Source organism: Podarcis gaigeae (genome assembly GCF_964106915.1).
Source record: "Podarcis gaigeae genome assembly, chromosome: Z".
NCBI classification, from domain to species: domain Eukaryota; kingdom Metazoa; phylum Chordata; class Lepidosauria; order Squamata; family Lacertidae; genus Podarcis; species Podarcis gaigeae.
This window is the reverse complement of record NC_139691.1, coordinates 13,452,182-13,464,705: the sequence shown is the minus strand read 5'-3', so window position 1 is coordinate 13,464,705 and position 12,524 is coordinate 13,452,182. Positions and strand designations below refer to the sequence as shown.

Sequence of the window (12,524 nt, the reverse complement as noted above, 5' to 3'; positions counted from 1 at the left end):
GCTTCGATCTCTCTCTTTCACACACCCCACCTGTCACACACTCCAAACTTACATATTAGCAAAGGCTATTCACCAGGGTTGTCAGTTCTGACCCTTCCATTTCAGGTGTAACAGGGAGTCCTTGGAGCACCCCACAATCACCTAACTTTGATTCCCATAAGTTCAGGTTGAGCGTCACAAGCAAGAGACTTTAGCCAGGTGATAGAAACAAAACAGCAGCCAGCTGGCCTGATCTTTCTTGTTGCAACAAGACTTCCCACTGCCACAAAGACAAAGCAGCCAGAAGCCCCCATCAATGGTTACATCCGTATTTTAAAGTTTCCCATAATACATCTCAGGATGCATCATCGAGACATCATAGATCCGTCACAGAAAAGATGTGGTCTTGGGTAGAACCTGAGATCCAGGCATACCCCTGTCACGTAAAATATAGTCTTTCACACTTACTCCCATCCCAGTACAAAGGAAAGTATTTACAGCTCCTTGGTCCCTGAGTCAAATCAAATACACCCCTCTGTCTTGTCCACCTTCATCGCACTATAGGATGGATAGGCATTGTGATTGAGGTGGTTGGATATCACTGGCCATGACTCCTTGGGAAGGCCCTGCAGAGGTGTATGTACATCTCGGGAATTATGGTGGGCTCACTCACCCCTCCCCTTATACCTCCCTTCCCTGGGTCCTAAATCCATTGGAACGGAGAAGACTGATACAATGAGTGATTTCCTATGAATTTCTAAAGTTTTCCCATTGAGCCAGTGCATAAATACATTTATCAGTGAATCGCTACATTTGGTATTGACACTTTTCCTGTTTTCCTTTGTTGGAGACCTGGGGCTCAGTGGGGAGTATCTCACCCCCCTTCCAATTTCCCACTAACACAGGGCCCAAACCTGAGATGCAAAGGCAGTCCCCAGTGATGTCATGAAGTGTGCCCTGGAGATGGAGGTCAATTGAGAGAGGAGAGCAGAGGAAGGCAGGTGGGGACAGGCTGAGAGCAGTCTGAGGTTGGTGGGGCAGTGTGCCATTCGGCCTCATGAACCAGTTTCAACTGCTGGAAAGTTAAATCACATCGATTGGGCACAAGCAACGAGGAGCATTCCAGGCAAAATAAGACACACCCCTTAAGTAAGCATTATTCTTTTGTGGCTGGCAGGAGGACCTTTCCCAGCTGCAACTGTTGTACTCAGTGGCTTGGCTGGAGGACAACTTTAGCATCTTTGTGTAAACAGCAGTGAGGAGCTGAGGCAAAGGGCGGTTGGTGGTGCTTGGCACCTGAAAAAAGAGGACAGTCCAGCTTCCCAACCAAGCGTGAAAAACTGGGAGAATGTGGTCAAGCAACTTTGAGGCAGCTTCCCAACCCCTTCTTTCCTGCTCCCAAAAGCTGGGAGTCAAGATTTAACAGCTTTTAAATGAAATTGACAAGACACTGGCTTTTTCTGCCATCTATTAATTCCAACTCTGGGGAGTCTAACTCTCCCTCTCACCCCCACTTTTTCAGTGTCATGCTGGAGGAATATGTTGACCTGACTGATATTTTGGGAAATAGTTTGCCCATTTGCCCTCTATACAATTGGACAATTCTCCATCCATAATACCAAACTTGGTATGAGGGTTCCCAGGGCGGGGCGGCAGACCTTATTGCTGTTTGTATGTTGGGTGCCATTTTGAATCAAGATGGCAGACTGAAATTTCAGTTTGGCATGACTTTGCCCATTTTGTGGCACATGGTAAGCCACAAGTAGAGATATGATCGCTAGATTCAGCTCAGGAGTGCTCAAGGTATGGGGGGGGGGGTCTTTATTGATGTTTGGATGTTGGGTGCCATTGTGAATCCTGGACAGTGCCTGTGTGTGTGATATTAGTGTGGGGGGTGTTAGAGGAGAGGTGGAGGACACACCATGCTCCTTCAGTGGTAGTTGGTTCTCAGTGAGCCAGCCAGCAAGAAATCATACGGAGTAAGTGAAGTTAACTCTTTAATAGAAGAAAAAAGGCCTGCTCAGGATGCCAAGCCTAATGAGCACAGCAACTCTTCTCAATAGGTCAAGCCCCTGAGGCAGTTGGGGAGCCTGAAGGTCCCCCACCTTCCCACAGCTGCCTTAATTTCCTCCTTCCCTGGATTCTTTTAAAGCGATCTGAGACTCTGCTGACATGCCTGTGTCTGCTCCTCCCTCTTCATACCACTTCTGGTTCTGGTAGACCAGGGAGGTGGGAAGGGGAGCTAGCTCCTCAGCCATGAAATAAATAATTCTTTTTTCCTTTTTACAATATGAAACTATTTATTCATTTAAGGTTCAGCCTCACTATCAATCTCATGGATTATCCCATAAAATGCTGCAGCTCTGAGCCAAGGGTTCCCAAACTGGGGTCCATGAAGTTCATTCAGTTGGCCCGTAAAACACAGGTTGAATTCAAATTGAAATGCAATAAAATACAATGCAAGAAACAAAAGGAGCAATATAAATACAACAAAAAATGTACAGCACCATGCATTACAGCTGCTACAGCAGGCAGGAAGACCATTAAGTGGTCCACTGAGACTGTCAGCACTTTTCAAGTGGTCCACAGGGGGAAAGTTTGGGAACCACTTCACACACACCTCTTTCTGCAGTTGCATCCAATATAGCACTAGGTAACTAATTCAGCTAGTACAAGGTTTCACGCATGTTCAAGAACTTCTCCCCCTCCCTTTGCCCAGTGTGTATGTACCCTAAATCTGTTCCAGGGGTTCTGCCAACCATTGGATACCTGCCCATCTGTCTACCCTAAGGGAACAGGAAGAGACAATGCAGTTTGAGTTTCATACCCAGTTTTTATTTCTCTGCTGGATACATGTGAGACAATCACATAAAAACAGACCAACACTGGGGGAAACAGAGATTCGTGCAAGACGTGCAATGATGGCAAAGGGGTCGTTGCTCCAGCTAAGCCACTGCCTGTCCCTGGCAGAGGCCAATGATCCTTTCTAACAAGGGCAAAGCAAAAGTGGGCCACTGGCCTATATCTGATTTATGTGTACAGTGGTACCTCAGTTTAAGAACTGTCTGGTTTACAAACTCCACAAAACCGGAAATAGTGTCTTGGTTCGCGAACTTTAACTCGGTCTAAGAACTGAATCTGAACAGTGGAAGGGCACCAGCGGCGGGAGGACTCATTAGGGAAAGAGCGCCTCGGTTTAAGAACGGTTTTGGTTTAAAAACGGACTTCCTGAATGGATTAAGTTCATAAACCAAGGTACCACTGTAATGGTGTCTTCTTCCCCCAGGGCACCTCTGCAAATTTTGGCTCTGTGAGTGGGTGGAGGGTAAAGGAGAGCCTCTCTGCACCCACTGAAAGGGGCAACGGTGTGCAAGGTTCTTTGGGAGAAAGTGAAGGTCCCAGCATAGGCATCCTGACCTTGTGAGTAGAGGGATTCGAACTCAAGTCTCAGGGTTGGTTCTTGATGGGGAAGGGAAGGCAATTTTGAAGCACCGACCCATTGACTGGTAAATAACATTATAATAATTTATTATTTATTTGCAACCCACCAAACATAAAAAAATTCCCTGTAAGGTCTGTCTTCAGAAGCAAAGCTAATTGGTTTTGTCTTGAGGTGGGAGGAGTATAGGAAGAAGAGGTATGGCTCACCTGACATAGAGCTGTGGAACCTTTGGCCCTCTAGAGTGAATTGCACTACAATTCCCATCATCCCTTGCTGTTGGCCATGCTGGCTATGGCTGATGAGGGTAGGAGTCCAGCAACAGCTTAAGGGACCACAGGCTCCTCACACCCCATGGCCTGCCACTTGCAATCCCACAAAAATAGACCACAAGGCATAAGACTGAGAAACCCTCCCTGGAGGCCTTGCTGTGCTCCTCACCCCACAGCAAATACCCAGGCAGTGACCCATCTCTCCTCCACTGCTTTGGGAGGGCCCAGACCCCCAACTAATCTGTGCTGCCCACACTGCACACCAACTGCCACACAGGTCTGTCTGGCCTTGCCCGATTTCCCAGCAGGGTTCTTCGGAGATGTGGTGGCATTGGGAGCACAGCAGCATGTGAGAGATGGGTGAAGCCAGCACAATCCCATGCTGCAGCCCTGAAACATCAAACTAGGGTTGGGAAACCTGGTGGTGGGGAACTTTTGGCCCTCCATATGCTGCTGAATGAAGTATGGTTGAGGGAGCTGGGTACATTTAGCCTGGAAGAGACTGAGAGGAGATACTATAGCCATCTGCAAACTGCAAAAGCCACATGAGACGTTTGTCTGCTAGACAAACCTAACAAATGCATTCTTGCTAGTTAGTATGAGAAGCGGTTAATACCATAGAGGTGTATTACTGAAAGGCAGATACTCAGACCATAGAAATATAATTGGCTGTGTGGTGTTGTTTCCGTTCCTCTCCTGGATAGGAAGCATATAGTACTTCATGTAGCTCTCGCTCTCCCTTTGACTAGCGATGGATGCAGACATGCTTCTGCTAGCTCGAGTTTTAGGCACATGCATGAAGCTGGTTATACTGTAAATATACCGTATTTTGCCTGCATGGTTTTTACTGCTACTGTTGCTGTGAACCTATGCATGATTATAAAGTAAGTAAATCTTACTTTACAAGTTGCTGCCTGTTTTTTTGTTTAAGTGGAGTAAGAAGGGGGAAGCCAGCTTACTTTGTTAGCTGGACTTGCTCAAAACAAAGTTCTATAGACTAATTCCTATGCTTTATTTTGTTTCAGCCCACAAACATGGGTGTGTGGAGGGATAAATTGCAATTAACGTATCCTCTGCTACCTATTAAAACCCAGCCCCCACAAATACCAGTGGCTTCAAGAAAGGAGACTCTGACATCAGGTGGAACTTTCTGACATTTAAGAGCTGTTCAGCAGTGGAATGGTCTCCCTCAGTATGCTGTGGACTCACCCTTCACTGGAGGTTTTAAAGCAGAGGTTAGATAGCCATCTGTCGTGTATGATCTAGTCGAGATATTTGCATTGCAGGGGTTTGGATTAGGTGACCCTCTGGGTCTCTTCCAACTCTACAATTCTGTGGTTCTGTTCTATATTTGTACCCTGCTGTTTCTCCTGACAGGGACTCAAGGCCCCTTATCCCTTATCTGGAAGGGGAACCAATCACCCTGAGCAAGGAATTGTGGGTAGGTGGGTGGAGAGGGATTATTGAGGCACAGCTTCCATGACCAGGCATAGGCAAGGCCTCCCTTCCATAAGGTTACTGCCAATCTCTCCCCTCTTGATTTTCCTTGTACGTTTTCCTTGTAAGCGTGAGGGAACTTTAGACTCCCCAGGCATTGCTGAACTACAGCTCCCCTCAGGCCCAGCAAGCATGGCCAAAGGCCAAGGATGATGACAGGTGTAATTCAGTCTCATTTGGAGTGGCAAAGAATCTCCACACCTGCACTGGGACTAAGGCTTCCTGGAAGGCAAAACAACACTTCATTCTTCTAATGCATTTTACCTTTTAGTTATAAAATATTTGCAGATCCTTTTGGAGAAAACTGTGATAGAATAAAGCACTGTACTGTTCTTCATGTTAGCTGACTTTGCTAAAAAAAGGACAGACCTCACCTCTTGGCTGTCATGTAGTTCAGATGTAGGGAGCCTTTGGCCCTCCTGTTGTGGCTGAACTACAACTCCCATAATCCCTGGGTGCAGGCCACGCTTGCTGAGGAAGATGGGAGTCGTGGTTCAGCAATGACAGAAGAAGCCAAAAGGTTTCCTCACTCACCTGGCTCCAAGAGAACACAGGGCGATGAGTGTGAGTGAGCGGTCAGGCAGTGAAAAAGGCTCAGGGGCCTGTTTCTTGGAAGTTGCAAATACGAGTGTCCACTTTCTCCTGCCAGGAAACCTGCCAAGCAAAACCGGGTGGAGGCTGGTTTCTTCTGGAGGAGATGTTGCCTTGGCAGACTATCAAGGTCAATTACTGACCAATGAACCGAGAGGGATGATGAACCAAACACACACATACTCCACTAGCGAAAAACATGTAGTGGGTGGGACGAGACCTCCACCCAACCAGGGCTCTTGCTTGACTTACCCACCCACCCTTTGTGGGGTCCTTAATGCAGTCATCCCAGCTAGAGGGCACCAGGTTGGGGGTGGCAGCTTTAAAACACTGGCCTGGAAAGAGTTCAAAGTGGTATAGATTGGGAGCTGGATGCTGGACGGCTGGGAATCACCAAGCACTCTCTCCCAGGGTGACAGATGGGATTAGCTTCCAGGCACTTTTGCTCCACTGGGTGCTGCTACAGCTCAGCCAGTAGTGGCCTAAAACCCAGCCACAGAAATACACACACATATATACATATACACACACACGCCAGCCCTGATTCATTAGGTGTGCAGACAGCAGGGACTCTCTTCTCCTGTACTGAAGCTCCTAGAACCCACTCTGCCCATAGGTTGGGACTGGCATCTTTAAATAACCCCTGCCAGGCTGCCAGAGAAGATGTGGTGTTTGCCTGTTCCCCAAAACGTGAGAGTAGCTTTTCAGGAACTGCAAGCACCGTTCTGCCCTCAGCCTGGAGATGTGCCTCCATCTTGGCCTTTGAGCAGCTACAAGCCAACAGCTGAGAGTTGGGGAGGGGGAGAATTGCAGCCATGCTCTTTGAGCAGAGGATGGTGATGGTTTCACAGACAAAGAGCAAGGAGGTAGTGCATATCCCGGACTGGCCTACACAGCACGCCAAAAGAACCATTCAGCCCACCCCACCCCTGGCAACCCAGTGCGCAAGGTTGAGGGGGAAGAAGCGGGCACATGATGGGAGTGACGCTGTCCCCATGTGGGGCTATCCACTGTGGAAAAGACGGATGCGCTGGACGATGTCCTTGCGGCACAGCGGGCAGGTGCTCAGGGCCTCGGAGCAGGTCTGGCAGCAGCAGACATGGCCACAAGTCAGGAATACCACCTGGGCCTGGGGGAAAGAGAAGAAGAAGAGGCAAATGCTAGGGCCACAGCTCTTACCAACAGCAGGGCCTCCTCGCCACCTGCCCCTTGCACACGTCATCAGAGATCAGGGTTTTATTCCAAAGCATTCTGATCCTGCGCTTCATCCTCATCCCCATACCTCCACAACAAAGCCTGCCAGAGCATCTGACAAACAAAGCAGTTTCTTCTCTCAGGTTTGAGATCTAAGACATGACACACAAGGAAAAAAGGATGGGAAGGAGGAGGAAAAAAGCAAGTTCAGGCACAAGATAATAACATCATCAGAGGAGCCCTGTTGGATTAGGCTTTGTGAAACATCACAGATTAGGACTGAAGTCCTTCTATAGCCTGGCATAGAGATGGAGTAACATTCCATTGTGTCACACTAATTCCCTGATGCCTCTGAGGATCACTGACTCTGCCTGACATGCAGGTTAAGCTTTCAAAGCTCCTGGGTGGAGGTCAACCTACCTCTCGCTCCATGCAGACCACACACTCACAGCAGTGCTCTTCTGGTGGTGGGGCAGAAGGAGCCATGGCGGTGGGGGGCTCTCTGCTGGTCCCTGGAGCAGCAAGCTCAGCCTCTTCTGTAGGCTTCAGCAACTCTGCAAGCAATTGGAAGGAGCTGGGCACTGAGAACAAGCAATTGTATGCAGAGTGGATGCTTTGCTGATGAGCTGGGCGAAAATGGAGTGGAAGAATGCCAACGCCCCCCCCCCCAAGCTCATGAGAGATGGCGAGGGGAATGGAGCTTGTGCTAAACCTCAATCTCTGCTCCAACTGTACAAGGCAGCTTATGTCCTTAGGAGAGAGGATCCAACAAGTTACCTGGGATGGTTTCAGCCACGGCGTGGATCTCTCGTGCCTTCCGGATGATGGAGTGCTGCAGGCCTGTCTCTGTAATCCCCATCTGGAAGAGGACATAAGCAAATGGCAGAGCGCAGAAAGGAGCCTTCTGAACAGCATGGTTCTCTCCATTTCACTGTGTGTGGAACTTCTATATCAGTTCAAATTACGGTCCAGTCCGGTGAAAGGTGGCGGGTGACTGGCATCGAGACTGGCAGGGAGCCCAAATGGTAGGGGGAGCCAGCTCATGCCTGGCAGAGCCAGAGCCAATCGCAGGCAGAATCAACTCATTTGAAGGTTGTCCCCATCCTTCTCCCTGCAAGGAGCAACCCTGAGACTTAAGAGCAGGGTGAAGGTGAGAGGTTGTGCCACCTCCACCCCCTGGACTGGTTGTGAGAAGGTATGCAGGTGGGGGCTGGCTGACTGAGGGCAGATTGAAGCTGGGGAGGAGCACCCCACATGCCCAGCCTCCAGTGGTGCGGCCCAGAGGAAAGTTCTGAGGGCTGAACAGAGAGGCCCTAAAAGAAGCATCCAGCCCCTGGACCTGAGGTTCCCCACCCCACCCCTGCTCTAACCTTCCCCACGTACCTTGGCCAAGTCACTTGGGACCATGGCGCTTAGCATTTTGAGAGAGATCCGGTGATGTGCAAAGACGGGCGTGTACTGGTCGGCTGACAGGTCTGCCAGGAGCTTCACGAGCTGCCGTTCCAGTCCTTCCTCCTTCAAAGAAAAAGGACAGCAGTGTTACCAGGTGGCCTCTTAACTGGGAAACCCGGACCCAGGAAGCCTGGAACCTGCCGCAGGTGAAAGAGGAGGCCAGAACCATAAGGGGCTGCTAGACCCAGTGAAGCCCACGGAAGAGGCAACCTTCTCCACCCCAGCACTTCTGCTAGCCAGTCACCTGCAGCCGGAGTGAAAGGGGCTTCTGGTCCAAAAGCCGCTGGTACTGAATCAGCCAGTAGTTCTCTTGCTTTGTCTCACTCTTAGCTTCCAGCTCCCTCTGCAAGGAAGAAAAACAGAGAGCCAGGGTGGTGTAGTAATTAGGAGTGTCAGACTAGGATCTGGGAGAGACCAGGGTTCAAATGCATGCCTCCCTTGAGCTTCTTTGGGGGAAAGGTGGGATATACAAGCAAACAAAGGATTGCCATGTGCAGCTTTTGCTGATTCCAGGAGTGTAGCCTGACACCTGGCCTCCTCCAAAGCACCTCTGAGAGAGGGGCAAAGCCACCAGGTGTGGAAATGGGCAGAAGGCTGAACCTGTGTGTGTGTGTGTGTGTGTGTGTGTGGAAGAGAGAATTAGCCCCGCTTACAGGTGAGTTGTCTCCTTACCAAAATGGCCTGCAGCTCTTCTTCCCGCTGCCTCTTCTCCTTCAACAGCTGCTGCAGCAGGTAGGTGAGGGCTTGCCGCTGCTCTGCGATTGCCTCCTGAAACGCAGCACACAGGCATTAGGAAGCATGCACCATGAGGGTCGTGCAGCAGTGGAAGTGGCTGCCCCCAGAGGAGGCAGCTGGCTCTTCCTCTTAGTGCAAGCCTTCCAAAGCAGAGGCTGCTCCAGCCACCTTTTGGGGGATGCTCAAGCCTGCATCCGCAATGGGGAACCATAGGCCTCCTGGGATCTGAAGGCAGCCCTTCAGCTGTCTTTACCTGGCCCTTGAGACTCTCCCCAAGCCATGCCCTATTTCCCCAGGCTGCATCCCCCCACCCCAGGATGTGCCCATGAACTGGGATATAATGCTTCTTGCTTGCCTTGATGGAGATAGAGGGAGAGAGGTGTCTGCGTGTGAACCTCTGACTTTTTCCACTACTCGAATGTCGCATACTGAACAAAGAGTCACACCAGTTGCTCCACCCACTTTTGCCTCTGGACCTACCCGCCACTGGCATTTGGTCCCTGGAAGGCTGCCCATGAAGCAGCACTGCTGTAAAATGTTACCCACCCCCAAGGCTAGAAGGCGGCATGCAAACATCGTCCTATCTCTAGGGTCTGAAGTTTGACCTGAACCATCCTGGATGCACCCTCCCCCCATCTCTATATTCCACTGCCTGCTCCCCAACCTCCAGATGCAGCACAGGTTCAAAGGAGCTAAGCTGGGTCACAAAAGCGCCAGAGGTTCCCTCACCCTGATACAGAACCTTCTGTTTGAGGTTTGTATAAAGCAGGTGGGGAGGCAATTTGTTGTGGCCTTCAGATGTTGCTGAACTGCAACTTCCAGCAGCCCCAGCAGCCAGCATGTTTTCCAGCCAGGAGGAGATGGGAGCGGCAATCCACCAACTTCTGGGGCCCCCCAAAGGTTTCTCCCTCGCCTGGTTTACAACAAGGATGGCTAATGCGGAGTCCCCCAAATGGTTTTTGGCTACTCCCAAATTCTCTGCCCTCACTTGAGTGGATGGAAGCCGAAATTCTGCATCACTCCATTTGTTCTGCTAGCCACGGGGCAAAGCGTTGCTCAGTTTGCTCAGCTCCTGCCCTGGCTTCAGAGATTTCAGCAGGCTTTGACCCCCCCCCCCTTTCGAGCATCTTTCTGCAACTCTGAAAACCAGAACCTTGCTTGGATCCCCCCAACCCACCACTTTTCCCCACCTTGCAAAATAAAAGCAGGGATACTAATTGTGATTAATGCAGCCTGTCTTCCGCTGGCTGAGGAGAGCAAATGGAGAGGATGGCGTGCTCTTTGAGGATGTTGCTTTTGGAGTGGAGATTTGAGAACAACCAAAAAACAAAAACAAAACACACCGAAGCAAAACCAACAAAAAAAAGAAAGAAAAGAATTCAAATTCAAAAATGCAGAAAATGTGGAATGCTCAGCAGATCTCAATCCCTTTTTCCTGCCAGCCCACCCACCACTTCCCCCTCTGAACACTACAGCAGGCTATTCCTACAGATCCCCAGGTCTCCAAAAGCAGTAGCGTTTGCAGCGTGTGCTAAATGAAGCCCCAGGAGGCAGGAACCAGGGAATCCCCCCATCCCATCTCCCAAATTTCTGCCTCAAGCATCAAGACACCTCAGAAAGCAGAAGGAAGAGCAGGGCGGGAAGAACGTGAGCCGAGGGAGAGGTCCAAAAGAGGCTGACGTACCTGCAGTGCCTCTGTGTCCAACTGCTGCCTCTTTAACTCCAGCTGGGTCAGCTGCAGTAACTCTCTCTCTATTAATTTAATCTAGGCAGAAGATGAAACAAGGAGGGGAGGGGGAGGTTTGTTTGGTTTTTACTTGCATCGGGAAGGGCTCCACTCTCTGCTGTTCGCACTCTGGTCCTATAACTGCATCGCTGTGGTTTCTAGCACTCATTTGGCCCAAGAAGAGTTAAGCTGAGCACCTGGAGGTCTCTCCCACAGCACCCTCCTTGCCTATTACTGGTGTGGGGCCAAGAGAGGTTTCATTCTGGGGAAGGGAGTCCTCATGGTGACCAGCTGGATGCTGTGATGTGCAAACAGCAGGTGGGATCCTCAAGAACAGCCTTCACCCACCTGAAATCCTCCAGATGCTCTGGACCACAACTCTCATCAACCCTGGCCAGAGATGTGGGGATAAACAAAGCCTGCTGCAAAGAGTCTTTGGAAATGCACCTTAATCCCCTCCCCTGACAAATCACGACGAAATACCCTGCTCTCCTAAAACCAAGGGGAAACCTTATTCTGGGAACTGAGGTGCTCTTTCCTCAAAGGCCAGGTACAAGCCTTCAGCTAAAGGAGGGCTGGGGAACTTTTGGCCCGCAAGATGCTGCTGAACTACAACTCCCAGCAGCCCCAGCAAGCACAGTCAGGGGGTGAGGAGTGATGGGAGTTGTAGTGCAGCAACATCTGGAGAGCCACAAGGTTTCACACACCTGAGATAAACCTGGGCTGGGGGAAGCTGTGGCTCTCCAGCTGATGGCAGAGTACAACTCCCATTGTCCCTTACCACTGGTCATGCTGGCTGATGGGACCTGGGAGTCCAGCAACAGCTGAAGGGTCACAGGTTGCCCCAGCCCTGAGATAAAGACACCCCCCACTTCACTCTAGAAGTGGAGGTAGCTTAGGAACATAGGAAGCGTCCTTATCCAAGTCAAACCGTTGGGCTCCTGTAGCTCAGGATTGTCTACACTGACTGGCAGCCGTTCTGCAGGGCTGTAGGCAAAGAGTCTTTTCCCAGCCCTACCTGGAAATGCTGCTGGGGATTGAACTTGGGACCTTCTGCATGCAAAGCAGGTGCTCTGCCACTCTGCTATGGCTCTTCCCACTAGTTAGCTGGCCAGCCTAGGATCACTCGTGAGCCACTGAGCATCCAGGAGGCTTCTGAGAGAAACCGGATGCAGATTCCAGAGCTTGTTACAGTTCAGCAAAGCCACCAGAGAAGAGGGAAGACCACAAACACCAGCACCTCTCAGGAAACCCTCTCCCCGGGCAGAAGAAAAAGCCTTGGGACCCCAGGTAGCCAAGTGCTAAGGGTCAGGTGGGGGGATAGCGTCGACAACCTTGCAGACTCTACCACCTCAAACCACTGGCAACAGCTCACTGCCCCTGGTGGGGGACAGCCTGACCTTAAGAAGCAATGTGTTCCAAGTTGGCCGGAATGGATTTGACAAGCAGGTCAGAAACAAATTAAAATGAATGAAGAAACTTATACACAACAACCACTGTAATAATGGAGATAATGCTGTTCATGGGTTGCCGTGGGATGGAAATGCAAACGGAGCCCCTCCCCCCTGCCCCCAGAGATGAGGCAGACCTTCCTGGGCCTGAGGAAGGTAGGGAGAGGATTCAGCTGTCCAGAGCCCCA

The 12,524-nt window shown here is 50.5% G+C and overlaps 1 protein-coding gene across 5 annotated transcripts in view; it reads right to left on the bottom strand.

Annotated features, from left to right (window-relative positions):
- Positions 1 to 2,792: 2,792 nt before the first annotated feature.
- LRSAM1 (leucine rich repeat and sterile alpha motif containing 1) overlaps positions 2,793 to 12,524 on the bottom strand; it is a 29,408-nt gene continuing 19,676 nt past the window's right edge. For 4 of the 5 annotated variants that reach the window (XM_083721388.1, XM_083721390.1, XM_083721389.1 and 1 more), the window contains exons 19-25: positions 10,844 to 10,924; positions 9,097 to 9,192; positions 8,669 to 8,767; positions 8,356 to 8,487; positions 7,750 to 7,831; positions 7,393 to 7,526; positions 2,793 to 6,907 (exon numbers count right to left, since the gene is read on the bottom strand). In XM_083721388.1, the coding sequence (XP_083577514.1) occupies positions 6,782 to 6,907; positions 7,393 to 7,526; positions 7,750 to 7,831; positions 8,356 to 8,487; positions 8,669 to 8,767; positions 9,097 to 9,192; positions 10,844 to 10,924 (750 nt within the window). In that variant the 3' untranslated portion in view covers positions 2,793 to 6,781. The remainder of the gene's footprint in view (positions 6,908 to 7,392; positions 7,527 to 7,749; positions 7,832 to 8,355; positions 8,488 to 8,668; positions 8,768 to 9,096; positions 9,193 to 10,843; positions 10,925 to 12,524) is intronic. The other variant, XM_083721391.1, reaches the window with a different exon arrangement.